General features: G+C 37.6%; 1 protein-coding gene across 1 annotated transcript in view; it reads left to right on the top strand.

Moving 5' to 3' along the window:
- The window catches only part of CEP128 (centrosomal protein 128), a 534,450-nt gene extending 517,454 nt beyond the window's left edge, over positions 1-16,996 (top strand). The window contains exon 23 of the mRNA XM_036737234.1: positions 16,456-16,996. Coding sequence (XP_036593129.1) covers positions 16,456-16,583 — 128 coding nt within the window. The 3' untranslated portion in view covers positions 16,584-16,996. The remainder of the gene's footprint in view (positions 1-16,455) is intronic.
- The last annotated feature ends 4,457 nt before the right edge of the window (positions 16,997-21,453 follow it).

Here is a 21,453-nt window from a genome sequence, read left to right as displayed (position 1 = left end):
TTCCTTTACTTTGCAAGTAATGTAGTAGGTTATGCTGAAAAGGTGCACTGAATTTGGAGACAGAGCACCTGAGTTTGAATCCTAGCTGGAAAAGGTCACTTATTGACATTGACCAAACTACATTAACATCAAGGAGCCTCACTTTCTTTATCTGTAAAATGAAGGGATTAGACAAGATGATCTTTCAGATCTCTTCTAGCTCTAAACCCCATGAGCCATAAGTTTTTAGGAAGTCCTGGAATTTAGAGGAGGCTTTCATATTTTGGACGAGTGACTTGAACTCTCTATAAACTCATTCTCTGGCTAGTCCTATATTAGACTTAGCTTCTTAGAAAAGCAGACTAATTTACAAAGTCTCTTCTCTGGGGCAAAAGTCTTTTTTGTTATATAGTGATAGGTGTGGCAGTAGAATTTGAGTTGTATTTAAATAAGAATATAGACATACCACTTTCTTTAAAGACCCTTCCTCCTGTTTGAAATTGGGGTCTGGAGATCAAAGAAAGGTCTGATAGCAAAGAAGAAACATACTAGTTAAGACCAGAGATGTGAGCAGTGTGGTTGTTAAACATAACTAGAAAGCTATATGTGATGAAAGCCAGAATGCTGAATGTATTGAAACCATCTGTACTGAAATAAAGGATTCTACCTGTAGTATAACAAAGTATTTGAAATTGCCTAATATCAGTTTTGTTGTGTAAGAAAAACAATTGTCTTAGAAACAGATAGTATCTTTGTAAGTGGCAGTTTTGTGTTGTTTAGAAAACAAAGTATTTCTTAGAAATTATGTTAGTGCTCAGGAAATATACAGATAATGGAATACAATAGAAGATTCAAAGAAATTACTTTGCTAAGGATTTAATTAGGCAGCTGGGTGACAGAGTGTATACAGTGCCAGGCCTAGAATCAGGAAGCTGTTGTTCAGTTGTGTCCAACTCGAGTCTTCGTGACCCCATTTGGGGTTTTCTTGGCAGAGATACTGGATTAGTCTTCCATTTCCTTCTCTAGATCATTTTGCAGATGAGGAAGCTGAGGCAGATAGGGTGAAGTGACTTGCCAGGGTCACTGGAAGATGACTGACTTCAAACCCAGCGCTATCTGCTGTGCCATCTTCAGAGTTCAAACTTGGCCTCAGATGCTTACTAGCTGTGTGACCCTGAGCTAGTCATTAACCCTGTTTGCTTCCATTTCCTCATCTGTAAAATGAGCTGGAGAAGAGAATGGCAAACCACTACAATATTTTTGCCAAGAAAACTCCAGAAGGGGTTATGAAGAGTTGGACATGACTGAAATATGAATAAACAAATTCTCTTTCGACGATCCGTGATCTTCATGTTTTGTCTGTCACCAGATTTATAGTTTTTATTTGGATAATATTGAAGTCAATACATCAAGATTTAAACTGGGGAAATGTTTATCAAAGATACCAGCTAAGCAGCCAAATTCTTTATTCAAAGATAACCCTAAGCAAAGGAATTTTGTCTTTCCAATGGAGGGAATAGTGATTTCTTTCCAAGCACTGTATATAGCTAAAGATTCACTACCTAAAATTAAAGAACTTGGCGAAATTAAATAATATTCATTTCCAACTCTCATATCTTACTTTATGATCTCTAGAAGTCATTCTTCCAATAAAACTTCCAATAGGACAGCATTTTCTTTTGGATAGCCTTTGCCTTGGTGGCGAATCTTTGTCCTTTGTCCTTTGGAGGAAAATTTTTGTTTTTGGAAACAGCAGAGTCAGTTGTAGCCGAGACTGTGGAATAAGGTGGGTGAGCAAGTTGAATGATACCAATTGGGATCTAAAATTAGATACTTTTAAATTTTGCCAAGATGGCTTGAGTTTGACCTTTACTTGTAATAAGTGGTGTCAACCATTTTACCAAAGGTTTGATCCAAAGAAGCAAACAATCAGTTTCCCCCTTAACCAAAGGTTTGTCCTAAAAACAAACAGAATGGAGTCTGCCTTACCAAAGTTTGTTTGAGAACAAACATAATGGGGTTCACCTTACCAAAGGTTTGAACAAGGAACAAACAGAATCAGCCTGTACATGTGCTATAATGTGCTTATTTATTCTCATTAAGCCAGAGAATCATGCATGATGGAGTCAGGAAATAATTCTGAACTCAGTGGTAAACAAGCTGAAAAGAAGCCCCTTTATATACTTAGACCAATATATACCAATACCAATTATATACTTAGACTCAGGATGCCTGTGTCAACCAAAATTAGTCTCTATATGTGTTAACCATAATATGAGAAAGGAATTTCTTGATAGGATAGGTTGCAAAATACTATAAGAGGATGTCAAGGTGTCAATTGAAATTATGGATCCAGGATGTCTATGTTTCTTTTATCATTAACATGACATAATACAACGTAAGAAAAGTCCCATTATTCATGATAGCATCTGGTTCAAGGCACCTTGTCCTTGGTAGTCATAAACAGAAGAATGCTTCTGGTCAGTTTCATCTGGCCTTATAGTTGCTGACACAGGAAGGGGCATCTTGGGTTCAGAGAGCAAAGCAAAGCATGTCTGTTATGCCAGAGCATGAAAAGCATTATGGTAGGCTGTGCTCAGAGGGGGCCAAATATCTCCCCTGATAGGCCAATTCAGGTTTTAGGCCTTCCTCCAGTCTTGGGGTTCGAGGAGGGGCTCACAGTGGTTAGAAAGATGCTGTTAAAGGACTTTAGAGAAAAAAAAATGTTTTTTTTATTTACAGGCAAAACAATAATAGTATTCTGCTTCTTGCTTAAGGGATCTACTTCATGACTTACTTTCATTGATTGATCTGTGATCATTTCTCTAATTAAGATGTATTTTCCACAGGCAACCATTTACAAGATACCTTGAGAATAAGTTTCCTGTGCTAAATCTATGCCCCTCAGAAGGAAAGAAATTTAAATGGGAGGAAGGAAAAAAATATAATTGAGAGCATAATTTGGACAGGAAGGCATTTATTGCAATGTGTATTATGAAGTCAAACTGAAGAATTTGGCTTAAAAAAAACACTTCCTGGGTATTAATTTAAAGAAACCATAGTTGTAACCATAAACTATATTGGTTTCTTTCTTTTGACCCATTCTTCTTAGGATTCTATTCCCCTCTATAGCACAGAGTAATACCCACAGCAGCTGGCTGCTATGAATATGCTGGCCTAGTTCTGAATTGCAAAATATAACAGACTCTCTTCGTGGAAGACAGAACCAAAACATTTATTCCAACACTAGAAAGCCAAATCCATCATAGCAACAAAGAAATCTATATACATTATCAATGCAGAGAGCACCAACATCCCCAAGCCTTCCCTTTGTTAGGGCATTCCCACAAATGAACTCCCTTAAGCAAAATCACTCCCTCTCTCACTCATGCCAGTTCTTCTGCCTGCTCTCCCTTTCCCAACTCTGACTGCTCCAACTTCCTGCTCCACCTGTTCGGCAAGCTCCTCCACAGGCTCATGTGATTCAGACTCACGTGACTCAGGTCACATGGACCTATTACTGGATGGGAAAGATCTTTCCATTGCATTAACAATACATCAACCAAATACCCTCCTAAGTTGTATATTGGCCATCTTAGCTTAAATATAAATTCTTTGTTTATATTGCTTATCATTCCAAGAAGTTGAATTGAAATTACTCCTAGAAATTTTATTGCTTTGAGAATTGACCCCAAGTTAAATTTGAGAATGAGGAAGAGAATTGCTTCTGGAGCAGAGGAGGAAAAAAAGCAATCACATGATTAGTTCTGAGTTTTCTGTGTGGTTAGGTTTGGCAAACCAGGTTGAACAAAATTAGAATCACTGAGGATATGTATTTATGTCCTTGAATAGAAATAGTGTTATCTGATCTATAAACTGGTTAGTTTAAAGAGACCTCAGCTTTCTGGTTTTACTAACAATCACTAATACGCTCATTGATTGGCAATACCTAAGTTTCTTAAAAACCACTGTAAAAAGCTCTAAAACACCCATAAGAGAACATATGCTTCTTAAGGCCAGGCAAGTGTTCATCTACATATCCCCCCACAGTACCTGCTGTAAAGCCAATCAGTAAGTGAAAGATCTTTCCCGCCCATTGAATGGGCTTCAGGTGGACCCAACAAAGGCAGGCCTGATTAGAGACAGGCCAATGCCCTTTCACTAACTAGGTGTGAGGCCCCAGGCTAGTTAGCAAACTAGTTTGCTAGTTTGAGAGAGGTGTGAAGCCCTCAGGGCCCTAAGGGGAGTTGCTAAAACCAGAGCCAATGGCATGTGCACTGAGTTCTAGTCAATTAGATGACAACTAGGACTGTATAAAAAAAAGCCCAGAACTGGGAGGAGCAGAACTTGGAGCAGCAGGACTGAGAACTGGGAGCAGCAGAGTGGCCAGCAGGATTCAGAAGCAGAGAGCCAGAATCAAGAGTACAGAGTGGAGAGTGCTGAGCAAGAGAGAGCTACAGAATTCAAGGAACTCAGAATCAGCAGAGCTGCAGGAGAGAGTGCTTGCTGATCAGAGAGTTAGGATTCCTGAGTGACCTTTTTATAGGGAGGCCCTAGCATCAAGGGGAAGCTACAATATGGCTTGGTTCCTTGCTATAATATTTTGTTATAATTTCCTTGTTAATACAGCGAGGTGGGCTTACCAGTTCTGGAATATTATTGCTTCAATATCAAATTGGGGACATTGGTCCTTGAATCTGATCTGGATAATTGTTATACTTTCTCTGCTTTCTACCTAGAGAATTCCTCATGCTTCACGATTCCAAACCATTCAGGCATGCCTATGGCCCTCTCCAAGGGCATGGATTTTGTCTTACTGTTATACCTGCATATATAATTGAGGCTCAATTAATATTTATTTGAATGAATGTAAAAATGAATATGCCGGATGAGTATCACAGACCCCAAGTGTTGGAAAGGACCTCAAAGGTCATCTAGTCCAAAGTTTACCTTACCTAGAATTTCTTCCAGTAAGTGTTTTGAACTCAACTCAGAGATCTCCATTGTAGGAGTACCCACTACCTTCTGATGCAGCCCATTCCACTTTCAGATATCCCTCATTGTTAGGAAGGTATCCTCCATAACAAGCCTCATCTTGTCATTGTGCAACATTCAACCCCTTCTCTTAGTTCTTCCCCTTGCAATGAAGCAGAAAAGTCTTATCTCTCTTGTGACAACCTTTCAAGTACTATTTAAGATTGTTATGATGAAGACTTTGTTTCTCCCTAGTTTATTTTTAATATTTTTTATTCTAAATTTAAGCAATACAAAAAGATCATTTCCATATATATCTAGAATATGGAAAGAGATTCCAGATTAAAGCAGGATTTTCCATTTCATACCATTATTTTTTTTAGAGAAATAAAAGTAAATCATGAATTCCACGTTATTTTCAAAACTGTCCCCTTATTTTGTACCACTATTATTAACCCTCCCTTCCTTCACAACCCACCCAGTTAAAGGCATCTGAAAATACAGATAAAAGTAAATGCAGGCCCTACCCTCAGTGAGTTTGCTTTCTAATAGAGTAAATTCAATACCAAGAGACAGAAGGAAAGAAAAAATCTTGAAAGTTCCCACATGGAAACATATGCTTCTTAAGGTCAGCCAAGTATTCATCTGCATGGTCAAACAAAATGCATCACATAGTGACCACTTCAAAAATTGTACGTCACTCTCAGTCTGGAGGTGGGTGAAAAAGGTCCTTCTTCATAGGTCATTGCACTGAGTTGTTTAGACTGGTTTTGTTCACATTATTGCTATTCCAGTATAAAATTGTTCCCCTGGTTCTGCTCACATCACTCTATCAGTTTATAATGCTCAGGATTCTCTCAAATAGTCTCTTTTGTCATTTCTTATGGGTCAGTAATGTTCCATTATATTTATAAACCACAATTTGTTTGACAATTCCCCATTTGTCTAAGAAGCAATCCAAGGCACTCCTTTAAATTCTAGTTCCTTTCTTTTCTTTTTCTGCTTTAGGATCAAGGAGTTTGTTTCACTCTGGGGTCTCCTTATCATTTCCATCTCCAAGATAATCTGACCTCTTACTCTCTCATCTTGAGTTTGATGTATTGCTACATCAAATGTTTTGTGTGTATGAGAATGCGAGGGTGTGTGTTTATTTATTCAATCTTTGTTACATAAAAGATGAGGTTCACCCAGTGCCTGCTCTTCCTACCCCTTTCTCCATGCTTGTATAGCCTTCTTTTCATGTACCACAATTTGTGGAGTAAGGTCCCCCTTGTTCTGTCTCCTTTCTAGACTACTGCATTTCTACTTTTACCCCCTGTTCCTCCTCTTTAAAACCCTCAGAAAGGAGCCAGTTCACCCCAAGGAACTCTTGTGTTTTGTTTTATTTATTTATCTTAGATTCTTACTGCCCTTTGGAAACATCAGGGTTCTTAAAGGGAACACTTCATTTTCCCCCATCACCATTATATCGTACAACCTCTTGCATTTGCTCAATCAAATTTACCTTTCTAGGTTTCTCTTCACTCTCATGTTTGCATTTCAGAGTTTCTACTCAGCTCTGTCTTTTTATCAGAACCATTTAAAGTTCTGTATTTAATAAAGGTTCAATTTTTTTAAACTTGTGATATTATATTCAGCTTTGCAGGGTAAATGATCTTACCCTTCTTGGTTATAAGGGTTTGTTTTGTGTGTGTGTTTTTTTTTTAACAAACCTAATTGTGGTTCTTTGGTACATGAGCCCACTTCTTTCTCAATGCTCGTTATTTTTTCTTTGACTTAGGCAAGCTGTATTTTGGTTCTAACATTTCTGGAAATTTTTCTTGAGGGTTAATTTCAGGAGGTAGATTCTTTCTTCACTTTGTCATTAGTTTCTAATAGATCTGGCCAGTTATCATTTGTTTTTTTTTTTTAATGGTGTCCTTTCTGACACTTGGGATTAAGTGACTTGCCACAGGTCATGCAGCTAGTACATGTGTCAAGTGTCTGAGGTCAGATTTGAACTTGGGTCCTCCTGACTCTAGGGCCAGTGCCCTACTCACTGCACCACCTAGCTGCCCCAGGCCTTTTTTTTTTAAATAAAGCAATCATGGGTTTTAGGGAATCTAATAATTCTTAAATCCCATCTTCTTAACTTGTTTCCAGGTCAGTTTTTTTTTTATCTGCTACATTATATTTTATTTTTTTAACTAATTTTTTTTGTTCTCTCCAAAAGTCATTGATTCTTGTTTGATCTGTTCTAATTTTTAAGCAGTCATTTACCACTCTCTGTTCTAAGCTATTTATTCTCTTTCCAATTCTTTCCTCTGGAATTTTTTTTGACTTTTCGTCTTGCTTCATTTCTTCTAGGGGTGTGTGGCACACACACACGTGCATATGTATGTATATGCATGTATATGTTTGTGCACATATGTGTGTATATATTCCTTGTGGAAAATCCATTTTTTCCTTTGAGTCTGCTTTCAGTTGATAGGGAATTATTAATTATTCTAGGTTAGATTTTGGGGTACCTCTGGATCTATTATACTTCCACATAGTCATCCATATTTTCTTGTGTTTTCTAACCTTTCCAGCCTCGGTTCCTGAATGGGGGCTTTTTAAAAGCTCAGCTTCTTACATTTCCTTGGGTGGGTGGGTGGCTCTTCTTGGTTTTGACCTGGGTTACTTGACTGGGTTGCTCTGCACCTGAGGGTTAGATGGCTCAGTATTATTAAGGTTCAGAACGCTGCATCTTCAGGACCCTTTATGGCATCTCAAGACAGCAGTGGGAACATCAGAGCATCTGCCTCTGGGCAGGCATATACTGAACACTGCTATACTACTGTGGTTGCTTCCATTCTACAGAGCCCCCAGCATCCCTGCTTTGACACCATGTATCCCTTTGACCTTTTTCAGGGAGAAGCTGTTGAATGCACACAGTTTAATCTTCTCGTCCTGACAATTTAGCTTTTCTAGAATCATTAACAATAATAATAGAACAATCTGAGCATCGTTATCCTCTCTGTGGACATCCTTTAAGACCCGATGAATTGATACCATTTGATTAGTTAAGTCTCCTTACTGCCCCATTGAGAATGTTCACTGACTGCAGCAACAAGGTGCCGTGTTGCTATTATTAGTAGGCATTCTTTCTCTTGAACCTCTGCTTCCTCTACATTGCCCTTTCCCCACTTCAGCCATTAGACCCAAAGGTTCATTCTAAGCCATTGCTACCAACTACCTCAAGGTTAGTTTTTTTTCTGCTTCATTTAAAAGACACTGTCCAACTATTGTTTTCTCCAGAAGAATGATTAAAAACTCTGTAAGGGGTTGGTGCCGACCCCGGGGCTGTTAGGACCCTAGCACTTGGCCTGTTTCCTGGGTAAAATCAGACAGGCTTAGTAGGAGTTGGAATGGCAGGCACCCAGAGGGAGGGCCTCCGCCTTTAACAGCCCCTGTAGTCGTCCTACACATGCAGGCAGAGTTTGTCCACAAAGGACTCACAAGTCCAGAAGGAGGGACCCAGCTGGCCATTACCTAATGCTCTTGAACCAGTGCCTAACACAATGCCTGACACAATGCTTTGTTACTTTATTTACTGGAACATCTTTGATACTTTGTGGGGACATCCTGCCTCGTGCCTCACGTAGCTCATACAGCTCTGATACCATCTTGCAACATGCCCAAGCATTCCCATCCCTCTATAAATACTGTAGGGCAACATCCCCCCTTGTTCCCATACCTCTACAGAGACCATCTTGCAACAGTCCTAATCTTTCCCATTCGCCTGTAGACACCATAGTGTGCTATACAGTGCAACAATCCAGACCCCTCCCATGCCGATATAGATACCCATACTGGATCAAAGTGCAACAATCTACCCGTACTGCAACATTTCTATCCTGTCCCTCTGCAACATTTCTGTTCCTTCCCATGCTGTCATCCCTCTACCCATTGGCCACTTGCTTCTGCTCATGTAGTGCAAACCCTATAAAACTGGATGATTTCTCCCAATAAATCGGAGTTCCTTCCATTCTGACTCCTGCCTCATCCATTGTGTCCCGAGATTGGGGTCCTTGCTGGTCGAGGACCCCCAACAAAACTCATTAATGATTTTAGAAGCCTATTTTGCTTTGTAGGGTTATATTCTTCATTGTTGTTTTTAATTTATTTTAAGATACTAGAGTGGTTTGGCATTTCCTTCTCCAGCTCATTTTACAGATGAGGAACTGAAGCTAACAGGGTTAAGTGACTTGCCCAGGGTCACATAGCTGGTAAGTATCTGAGGCTGGACTTGAACTTGGGTCTTTCTGACTTTAGGACCCGCACCGTATCCATTGAGCCACCTAGCTGCCCCTTGTTGCTTCTCAGTATATCCTTTTTCAGTTTTTTTCTTTCATTTCTTGTTAATGATGAGTAGCCATGTGCAATTGAGACTGGAGACCTCTTTCTGTCTTCTTTGAAGTCTTTTCTCCTATACCTTGTCAGTCACCTTTCTCCATGAGCTAAACTTGGGGTTCATTACTATTGGCATTTTTATAGGTTCTATCAATCTGTTCCTTGTTGTCTGATTTCACTGATTTCCTAAGGCATGATATTCAAGCTTTTTGTTCCATTATGTTTTTCTTGGGCACTAATGATTCTTAGAATTTCTCGTCAGGCCCTGATTTCCAGGTCAGCTGGTTGATAAAAGAGATTTCATGTTTTTTATAGTATTCCTATATTTTACTTTTGCTCTAATAATTCTATCACTAATTTTTTTCCCTCCATTCCTTTTTTTTTTGGAATGTCTATAGCCATGCTAAATTTTCTGACCATTATTCTAAGATATAGTTCACAAAGGAGGAATCAGAGATACTAAAAACCTATAGATTATGAAGAACCCTCATACCTTAGATAATTGTAGGTACTAGACATGATGAACACCAAATAACATCACAAAAAATGAAATAGATTTCATTAGACAGGAGATTTGATATAGAGTGAGTTATACCTAAATCAGAAGTTATCTGTATCCTGGGAGATCATAAATGTGTTCTAGCTAAGATAAGAATTAACAAAAAGCAAGTGAAAATATAATGAGAAATATGTCTATAATTGAAACAAATCAGTCCTGAACTATTTAAATAAGTCATTAATAAAATAAAATGGGAAATGTATAATATAGTTGACATTCATACAGCAGAGACAGGTGCCCAAAGACAATACTGATTTATATTAATAAGCTTATTTGTAAAATTTTACAAAAGATGATGAATGCTTATGAATAGCAGCATCTCATAAAGCAGAAAGGCAGTTATGGGGAAAAAACAAATTAAGGAAAGTTTGGCAAGATATCCAATTGAACAAAACCATCTCGAGAACATTTAAAACTAAAAATTGAAGAGCAACAACAGGAAAAAATTGAAAGCCTTTAAAAAATTATTGTAACAAATGTTACCTTCATCAAGGCTAGAGGGCCCGCCACACTTGGGATCTCATACCACAGTCTCAAATGCACTTACATGAAAGATAGAAATAGCACTAATGATAACAGACAGGAAAAAACAAACTAGATTCTACTGAGTGTATGCAAAGGAGGATCTGTGCTGGTGACAACGTAATTGTGAAGGTCTAGAGGGATTGTCGTACAGAGTATCTAAAGGAAGGGAAGATACCACAAGTATGGGAGTATGGAGAATCTCAGAACTTATTAATATGGAAAAAAGTGACAGGATATCAATACCTACCAAGCTAACTGCCTACTCTGTCATTTATACCAACTCCTTATGTGAATTCATCTTCAGTGAGGGCATTAGTATGGACAAAGCAGGTATAGTAAACAATAAGCCACGTCTTTACCAATTCATAAATCACAGAAAGATTTAGAAAATATAAGTTTCCACTGAACTTCTCTAGGTATTTGATTCAATGGAGCCACCTTACAAGCTCCTTTTCCCAAAAATGTGTCTTCCATACATCAGAATCATTCAAAGTTGCTTTAGATATATAACAACAGAAATAACTTTGTTGAAGAACTCTCTGTTCATACACATCATGCAAATCATAAAAGAGGGAGATTACCTTGCCAAAGGTATTCAGCACTGTGATGGAGAAGATCTAGCCCAGATTTCAAGGTGAAGAACAATTCCCTTTAGATGGTGTACCTCAGATGCTTCCCTTGTGGTTGACATTGTGCTAATTAAGTCAAGCCCTAGAACATTGCTGAGCTTCTTAGAAGAGATCTGTAATCATTCAAATGAGTTTGATCTAACCATTTGTACGGGAAAGACCAAATAAATGGAGAATGTCTATTTATTGTGCAGATTATAACCTGTACTTGGAAAGACAACTGTAAGGGCAAGCAAAGCAAGACTTTTTACTGTTTTTTCTTTTGGAGTGCTTCTTAGCACTAAGGCAACCAAGTGCCTTTGATTGAGCCTTAGCTTTGTTTGTAGGATGGCCTACACTCTTTTGCTAGTTAGGTCATGAGAAGTGTGAAGCCTTGGAGAGGTGTGAAGCTCTCAGGCCCTGACAAAGGGTATGTATATTCTGGGGTTAGCATTTTGTTTGGGGGCTCACTCATTGGAAGAGTGTTGGTGTGGAGACTCTGGGTAGCCATTAAGGAGCCCCCTAGCTTTGAAGACCCCAAATGTTGGTGCTTCTCTCTCTGGTAACTATGTATGTGATGTCTATGGTCAGAAAGATAAAAGCCTGTCTGTTAATCTGTTTATATTTTCTCCGTTTGTATTTGCTCTGAAGTTCAGGGTGCTGACTTTTCCCCCCGAACTAAGTGAATGATACATGTATGTTTAATTAAAGTGAGATTGTAAACCCCTTAAAGTTGCTTTCCTTAGAAAAACAGATCAAAAAACCTGTGCTTGCAGCCCTCCTGTGTGCTGCTGTTATTGGCCTTACACAGCCACAGAAACTGCAAGTAACATTGTTGTTACAACAACCTATGGAATTTATCTATCATTGTGTATTCATAACATATAATACAGATGGACAAAAAGTTTGGCCCACAGTTGAACAAGAGGATAAGAGGGGGCCGGACTACTTTTGGGAAATTCCAAATCTCTTTTAATCAGTCAGAGATTAACATGAAAGCAAATACTAATCTTTTTTTAATGCAAACATTCTGCTAGTGTTGTTATAAAGTGGCAAAACATGAAGTCCAAGAGTCCCTGAGGAATTAAAAAATAAACGAACGGGCTGCAGTATATAACCAATAAAGTTTTTTTTAAAGGAGTAAAAGATATCATTAGAGAATCATACAATAGGAAGAGAAGATGGGCTCCTCATATGCACAGGTATGGGAGAATAAGTAGACCGCCAAAGTGCTCCACTGCTACCCTTGTGATGTTAGGAGGGGGTCTCTAAAAACATTGGGTAGATCCCCTGTGGGGAACTTTCAGAACAACCCTACAGGATGGGTAGGCCTGAGGTAACTGTGCTACCACTGGAAGGGACTTGCATACCAAAAAGATCACAGATTCTTCTGAGTATTTGAATTCTAAACTGTGGTCCTCTTTTCGAATTTCTCATTAAAAACTCTTGTTACTTTCCATGTTGTTCTTCAGTAATTTTATTAGTTCTTCTAACCATTCTTAGAGTTCTTCTCCCAGGTAAATTCTAATTATATTGTGTTATGAAGAAGAGAATCAGTCTCTTTTTTTCAGAGGTTTCTCCCAGAGGTTTTCCTGCCCTACTGTATTTCTTCATTGTATTAGAAGTTTCCTAATTTTCCTAAAATGCTTCCTCATTTTCTCTATTGGTTTTTCTATTATTTCTTTATGGAAATTTCCTTTCTTTTCCTTATTTGAGTTGTAGTTTTATTTGGGGAGAGGGTTATGTTTTAAGCTCTTTTGAGGTAGCGAATGCTAGATTTATCTACAGCCTCTCACTCAGCTATCTTGATAAAAGTTCACATGATCTGCTTGAGATAAACCTGTATATACAAACTGGTTTTTAACAAACCTCGTTTCCCTTTCTAATTATCAATGAACCATCTCCTTAATTATATGTTCTACAGTTTGGCTAGGAACATAAATCAATTTCTCCAGATTGTAGTTTTTAGAGCTTAATGTTCTTCTCTTTAAAAAAAAAATCAGGATATTTTCCTTTATCCAATCCTTTAGCACTTCTTCCATTACCTAGAATATTTCAAAATCATTAAATTTCATCTACCAATTCTTTCATTACTCTGGAACATCATTCATTTGTATGTAGTGTCTTGAACCTTGATTAAGGGTAGCAAGATTCTGCCTAACTCTCCTCACTTAGTTAGGGTTTATTTCTCTGATAACTTGTAGTTGTTCTGTCTTTCCCCAGAGATAATTTCCTTTGGAAGGGGAAGGAAGAAAATGGTGTATCATTTAAGAAGTTCAGCATTCTCACCATTGCCCATTTTCATTGTCTAATCCATTCTCAGCGGTGAAGTTTTATTTAAAAAAAAAGATTCAGATAATAATATGCTTTCGAGGTTCACAACCTAGTTGTCTTCCTCTATTTCTCAGGCTTTTTCATCCCCCTTATTCTCCCCCATCCAATCCGTTGCCAAGTCCTTTCAATTTTACCTTTTCAGTATCTCTCATATATGCCTCCCTTCTCTACTCTGTCACTGACACCATCATAGTACGGGCTCTTATCACCTCCCATCTGGACCATTGCAACAACTTGTTGGTTGGGCTCACTGCCACAAGTATCTCCCTTCTCCATTCCGTTCTCCACTCAGCTTTCAAATTAATCTTCAAAAAGCACAGATCTCCGCTCAATTCAGCAAACTCCAAGGGCTTCCCTATCACCTCCAGGATAAAATATAAAATCTTTTACAACTTGACTCCCTCCTACTTTTGCAGTCTTACACCTCACTCCCCTCTATGTACTCTTCAATCTCGTGACACAGGCCTCCTTGCTGTTCCTTGAAGAAGACACTCTGTAAACTTTAGGCATTTTCACTGGCTGTTCTCCCATCCCTGGACTGCTCTCCCTCTTGATCATGTCCTGGCTTCCCTGGCTTTCTTCAAGCCCCAGCTAAGATTGCTGATTCTACAAGAAACCTTTCCTGATTCTCCTTAATTCTAGTGCCTTCCCTTGATTATCTCTAATTTATCCTGCATATATTCTGTTTTACGTAATATGTATGTGTCTCACCTATTAGATTGTGAGCTCCTTGAGAGGTGGGACTTTCTTTATATCCTGAGTCCTCTGCACAGAGTCTGGCATATAACAGACCCTTAATAAAGGCTTATTGATTGACTAGCTGACTTTTAAACCCTTTCTCATTTTGGGGAATCTTGCAACCTGCAAAAAAGAATAAAGTAGTTATTATGTCACATCTCCCAGACTGGATACCAGCACACATTCTCCCAGCTCTGTCTTAGAGAGAAATGGGCCTATCTCGTTCATGTAAACACCAATGGACAGAGAACTCTCAGCTTGTCTTTTGGTAGATACAAACCCCTAAATCAAGCTGGCCTCCTGCATTTCTTCCTAACCCCAGCAGGCCTCTTTACTCAGAATCCTGACAAAACAAGGCTGTTTTACCTAGTGAATTAATTCACCCTTCTGTATTAATCCCCTTGTCAAACTGTAACCACATTGAAGAATGGAATCTATGACCATTGGAGATACAAAGGAAATAGGAAAATACTGAATAATTTGTGGTCTCTGAAATGATCTAATGTTAATGAAAGTTTGTTTTGAATAGCCATTTATGTCAGGTTTATGTAGCTCAGGTCAGTTCAAGAAAAGGGAGGTTCTTCTTGCCAGTGAGAGGGGAAGAAATGTAAAAATTTTTAGTTTATATTGCCATTGGAAATATGAACACAGAAATCCATTATTTTGAGCCATAATCACTACCAAATTTATCCTGGCTGTTAAAAGGTATGGCCTGAGTTCAGGACACTATTTTAGGAAGGTTTGGATTCCCATACCTTCAGCTTTTAGACACTGGAAGCATAGTAAGGGGAGACATATAATGTCAGCTTTTGAGACTGTCATATTTAGCTTTTATAAGTGGAGACTAACCTCTGGCCTCTGTGCATAGCTCCTTTCAGGCGATCAAGAGGCAGAAAGAGCCCAGAACAGGAACTAAAACACTCCTCAATGCGACTAGTCTCTGCCTAAGTGAAGTCTGTGGTTGTCTGATGACTTCTGGGGTCCCTGGAGATTGAAATTCTTTTACAGTGAGGCTCTTGGTCTCACAAAACCAGGTGGTTGTTGTTGTTGTTTTTTTAATGAAGCTGAAAAAAAGAAGCTATATTTTACATGAAGGAGTTTTACCAACAGGTTACTAGAGTAAAAATCAAGGAGGCAGCAATCTCATGTGCATCACTTTGACATTTTAAAAAGCTAACATTGGAAAAGGGCTTTATTTTTGTGCATGCCTTCATTCACATTGCCGTAGAATGGGGGAGGGGAGAAGCGTGTAAAGAAGTATGCTTTGAGGATGATTAAAGTCGCGCTTTCCTTGTCTCGGATGAAAAATGCCTTTGAAACATCAAGGCCAGCATGCTTGTTTGCATTCTGTCCATGACTTCCAGGTTCACAATAACTGGCTATAAAGAGAGAGAGTTTACCCTTCTCCCCCTCAGTGGTGTGTATTCACAAAATTGTTTGTTTTTTTAAAGCACTGAGGGGGAATATTGACAATGTATGGCTTGCAAAGGTTTAGGATAAAAGCTCAGTCCATTTCCTTACTATTAAAAAGTTCAGTTTGTTCCAAATAAATATGGAAGGTTTTTTTTGTCTTTCTGACTTCTATAGCCATTTATATATCTATATATTAAAATATTTTATTCTGATTTCTTTTGTTTTTGTATATGTCTCCCTATAAGATTGCAATCTTCTTATCTTGTCTTGTCTGTCTTGTGACTTTCATTACAGGCCCAGCACCAATGGCAGTGTCTTGAACACAGTTGGTATTTAGTAAATGTGTGTTAAAATTAAATGATTGGTTGAGAAGAGTGTAACCCGAGTCTTTGCCACTAGTTGTAGACAATTCTCACATGAACACCTTCTAACAATTTCATGAATATATTTTATGTAGGGAGAGACATTAATGTAAGAGAAAGAGTACTGGGCAGAGGGGTTGAAGACATCGTTTCTAGTTGTGCCTTTGACACTATCTAGCTGGGTGACTTTAGGCTAATCACATCATCTCCATGAGTCTCTGTTTCCCCATCTATGAATTATTTTTATTTATAAATCATCCACTAATGATTTCTGAACTCCTTCTAGAACTAACATGCCATCATTCTTTCTCTGTGTAATATTTCTTTGTCACTGTAAAACAGCCAAGCATAAATTCATTCTTCCAGTCTCGGGACTTTAAAAAGTGATCACATTAATAACGAGTGTACTAAATCATATTGCAAGCTGATTAAATCAATCCATATGTTACAGGATAATTATGAAGGTAAGTTCTTTCTATAGGAAAATGAGCTTAATTTGTTGTTTAATCAACCCCTTGATCGTGAGCAGTGTTTTGGTTTTTCATCTCCTCTCATGAAGGTTTATTTTTTGTCTTTTTTCTTCTTCCAGCATATATCAAAAAGATGATTCCTTTGGACTCAGTTTCAACCAAGGAAGATGCCACAGATGTCATTATGAATGGGATAAGATCACAAGCCAGAAAGGAGAAATTCGACAGCAACAAAAATAAAATGTAATCTAGCTCCTCTCATTGAGGGACCAGTGTTTTAAAAATAATAACATAGTTATTCTGGCTCTGGTCCGGCCCAGCTGCAAACTAACAGACCAACCTGCAGCTTCAGCTCCTCAACAATTGCCAAACACTGACTGAAATTACAGCACAGTTGGTTCTTGGGAATGACATAAGTTTAACCAAACAAAACAATATGTACCATTTTGGCTGATGGATAGGGTGAAACTCCACGGCAAACCTTTGCTCTTTCTCTTATGTTTTCTTTGTTCAGATTTGGTCAGATCACATTTCCCTGACCAAAGCTTGGAATTACAATAGAGTTCTTTCAAAGGTTACAAGCTAACGAGTAGGAAGTCCATTTGGGCCAGCACTTACCATTAATTTCAATTCAGATAACATTTTTACAAAAGTAATTTTTAAAAAATGCTTTCTCCCTAATAAATTATCATGTGTTATAACATGTCATGGAGATAGGCATATATCAAGAAGTCCATTAGTAAATGCTCTATAACTATCTCCTGTATCATCTTGGCAATCTTTTACAATAAACATCTTTACAAGTATTTTTAATGCAATTGTCAAATCGTCCATTTTTAATATCATTAAAAAATTTTAAGCATCGCTGGACTCTAATGCATTGTCGGGAATTCATAGCACAGTTTATTTACTTATTCATACTATTGCCAAAGACTCCACTGTGATCATCTGGGTCATTTCCTTTCCTTACTTTGATCATCAAACCAGCGTAGAGGTTAGATTCTCCTGTGCTTAAGAGGCTCTCACTTTGCACATATTCTACATGAGTTTAGTGGCATCTGACTTTTTTTTTGAGCAACTCCAATTACAGTCAACACGAAAATACTTTCAAGATCACCGCTTCAGTGTCCAAATTCCCTAAGGAATAGTACACATGTTGAATGAGCCTTTCCAGTATGAAATGGTGCTCACCTTTACTTACCTACCAGTGGAGAAAGCCACTTATGTGGTATCAGAGGCCACTTGAAAGACCACATCTAGGAATGATTTTCCAAAGGATTCTGTAGAAAAGCAAAGAAAATAAAGCGACACAGTTATAATGTTGCTTTATGTTTTTGTGCATAGTAGGATACTTGTTAAATGTCATGCTTTATAAAAATTCTCTTGTCTCTCATATTAATTTTGCCTTTTGCATTCAAATATACTGAAGCTGGTACTGGTATTAGCCATTCATGGACTTAATTGGTTACAGTTGCTACCATGTTTGAAAGCTAAAGACCTTGGTTACCAAAAAAATCCAATACTGTATATGATTTGAGTATGTGTTCACATGATTCATATACATATTTGTACATGTGCATATGTATGTTATAATAACTTTAAACTGCACCAAGACTTTGTGTATGTATACAGTAATAATCTAGGTATCATGAGTTATATTAATATTTCATTACATGTTCAGAAAGCACCAAAAGTATTTTATAACTTTGGATCTCCATAAACATTAGGGAAGCAGGGGATGAGGTGGTGCCTGGGGGAGGGAGGAAGGAAATGTCTGGAAAGCCCATTTCTTTTTAAATAGAAGAAGATATGAGTGAAGCTACAGTCTCCCCATGTGACTGATGTGGAGTTTGGAAGTCATGAAATCAACTATTGTTGGTTTTTTTTTTTAATTTAAATCAACTGTAGTTCACAATAATTTTGGGAATCTATTGTCCTAAAATCGATCAGCCCATTAAACGTGCAGCTTTAAAGCACATCAGATCATAGATTTAGAACTCAAAAAGTCAACTAGTCCAATCCTTCAGTTTTACATAAGAGACAACTGAGTCCCAGAGAAAAAAGTAACTTGCCTACGGTCAAATAAACAGCAAATAGCAGGAACAGTTTGATCGACAGAATCCTGAAATCTCAAGAAATACTCTCTGTTGATCTTATGGCATTGCTAGCCATGTCACTAATAATTATTATGGTGAGAACCCCTCAGGAGAATATCTTTCAAGGTGCAAAATTAGTAAATATGTTATTGAAATGCCTTATGCTGCTGTCGGGTGAATGAAAGTGTGAGACCTTGAATCTGGAACACACAACAACTTCAAAGTTAAAATCAACAGTGTGAGTAAAATTTTGTCAGAAATGTTTGGCCCTCTGTCTTTACAGAACTGAGTCCAGGAACCTGTCTCCTCTGAGGATTTTTCCTATCTCTTTCAGTTACCATAAGCTTGAGTAGGAAATCACAAAGGAATGCTAAGGAAACATTAAGTTTGATTTATATGTTTCAAAGCCAGAAAATTTTTCCTTGACTCACCCCTTTGGCACCAGAACCTAAATTTCACGTAATATCAGCCTCTTCTGAGTTTTTGCTAGCCAGCCATGTTACTTGCATTAATGGGGCAAAATAAAGGATGAACCTGCAATGCATGTATTGCAAGATTCAATTTGAAAACTGACATTTTTGGTTTAACAATTTGGATGCTCTGGGCCATCTTTCTTCCCAAGTATGCTGAACTCTCATTGAAGATGCTAAAAGCAACAGAAAAGGGGTGGAAAACACAGCTGGGAGAAATCTGGCCTGATGTTTTTTTCCCATTGGCAGAGGTTGCATTGTTTCCTTTGACTAGTGTCTGACTTGAAGGTTGAAACCCAATTGGTTATATAACATTTTATGCTTCCAATTTCCCAGAGACATCAGCTTTATTTCTTTCCTTCTTTCTTTCTTCCTTCCTTCCTTTCTTTCTTTTTCCTCTTTTTGTCTTTCTTTTTTCTTTCTTTTTCCTCTTTTTGTCTTTTTCCTTTTCTCTCTTTCTTTAGTAGTTATAATCTCAATGTTTTAAACTCACTACAAATCTAAATCAAAACACTATAGCATAGTAAGTATTTTTATATCATTTTGATTTAAAGATTACTGAGGTATCAATTATCCCCATCTACTCATGAATAAAAATAACTTGTTTTTCCTTCATTTATGATCCTGTGAGATATGGAATGTATCTTTTTCCTTTCTGAGTTTCAGTTCAATTGTATGTATACATCTACTGCTTTCTAAAAGCATAAGACAAATGTTGATTCATAATAATTTTACTCTTTTCATCAAGCTGCTCACAGTTAAACCATAGTGTTTAAATGAAATCAAACACAGATGCTGAATGAATGAATGAATTGAACAAAAACAGCTATTAAGTGTTTACTATGTACCAAGCATTGCACTAAACACTGGTGATACAAATACAAAAGCAACACAGTACGTGTCTTCGGGGAACGTAGGAGACAAAATATATATAGGAATAGTAGACAAGGAAGTGAATTTTGGTCTGGGGAGTCAAAGGGAAGATGAGTTGACCCACAGAGTGGCTTATCAAAATGCCCTTCCCAGAACCAGTAGTATTATTGATTTTATAACTTTGCCCAGAGCAGGACTAAAAATGGGACCATGGCGTTGAATAGTTTGTTAAAGAGGACACTTTTTAAGAGGTTAAATGTGGAATTATTTTATCCTGAAACTGTACTGTAAGTCTCCTTGTATATCTAATACCTGCCAAGAATATGTTGACCACTAAAAGATTCCGTTTATGGAGCTCTCCTCTTAGGAAGATATCCTAAATATGCCTTTCCTAAATAAATAATAAAATTTTCTTGTAGTACCAACTTATTAGAAATGAATACATTGTGGCCCCCATAGTCTTTATGCTGGAAGGCATTCATATCTATACCATCTGGACTTTTTCAAATCAAACTTAAATTATGTACCTTAAAGTATAATGTCAGTTATATAAAATTGTGTACATGAAAGCATTTCTCACATCACTATATATGTATAAAACCCTAGCCATGTTTCCTTATTTAAGAAATAATGGTTAAAACCAAGGACATTTCCACTTAGTTTTAGTTCTATATAAAATATTACATATTCAATTTAAGATTGAACTAAAATAGTTATATACAGAGGCACTCTCTCAAACAAGTTTAGGAAAGGCTTCTCCTAATCTTTTACTTACTTCAATCAATAGACATGCCATGAACATTTAGTACGTGCCAGGCACTGGTGATACAAAGACAAGAGTGAAACGAGGAGCTTACATTTTAATCATGAATAAAAACATGTATAAATATGCATATTTGTAACTATGCATTTTGCAAATGAATGCATAATTTATGTAAAATACAGGTGTTTGGAGAGGAAGAACAGGAATCAGGAAAGGATAGTTTCGGAGTGAAAAAGGTTTCATGTAGAAGAGCAGGGTCTGAAAGGATTCCAAGAGGTTAGGAAGAAGTACATTACAGGCATGGGGGACAATCAGTGTTTTATAACAAAACAGACCAATGTGCTACGAAGACATCTACCCTTTCATGAACTCAGGATATTTAGAACTGGAAAGGCCATTAGAGACCATTGTGTCCAAGCCCCTCATTCTACAGACTTAGAAATGGAGGTCCATCAAGGTTAAGTGACTTGTTCCAGTTCAGGCAGGTAACAATTAGCAAAGCTTGGATTCAACTACAGGTCTTTTATTTACAAATCCAATATTCTTCCCACTATATCATGCCATTAGTCACTTTCTAAACCTATGCCACCCTTTGTATTACCTTCATTTTCGGTGGTGGGAGGCTGCCTTTGTTTTATTGTTGTTTTGTTTTTGCTTATGACGGCATCCTATATGAACCCATCGATCTCTTATATATAATCCATCATTCCCTAAGCTATCTTTACAGGAAGGTATGGAAATACAGACTACTTTATATATGACCGTACAAGAATGACTTTCCCCAAGCCCTACCCAAGACAATATTATGGTTCTTTTAGGGAAACCGTTAAGTTTATCTTTGCACTATGCTTAAACTCATACAAACTTGAAGTAGCAGCTATTTGGTTTTTGCAGCCTATGCAATTCTTGTAGGAC

Source organism: Trichosurus vulpecula, chromosome 8 (genome assembly GCF_011100635.1).
Source record: "Trichosurus vulpecula isolate mTriVul1 chromosome 8, mTriVul1.pri, whole genome shotgun sequence".
NCBI classification, from domain to species: Eukaryota; Metazoa; Chordata; class Mammalia; order Diprotodontia; family Phalangeridae; genus Trichosurus; species Trichosurus vulpecula.
Note: the sequence above shows the minus strand (reverse complement) of the source record. Positions and strands in the feature narration are given on the sequence as shown.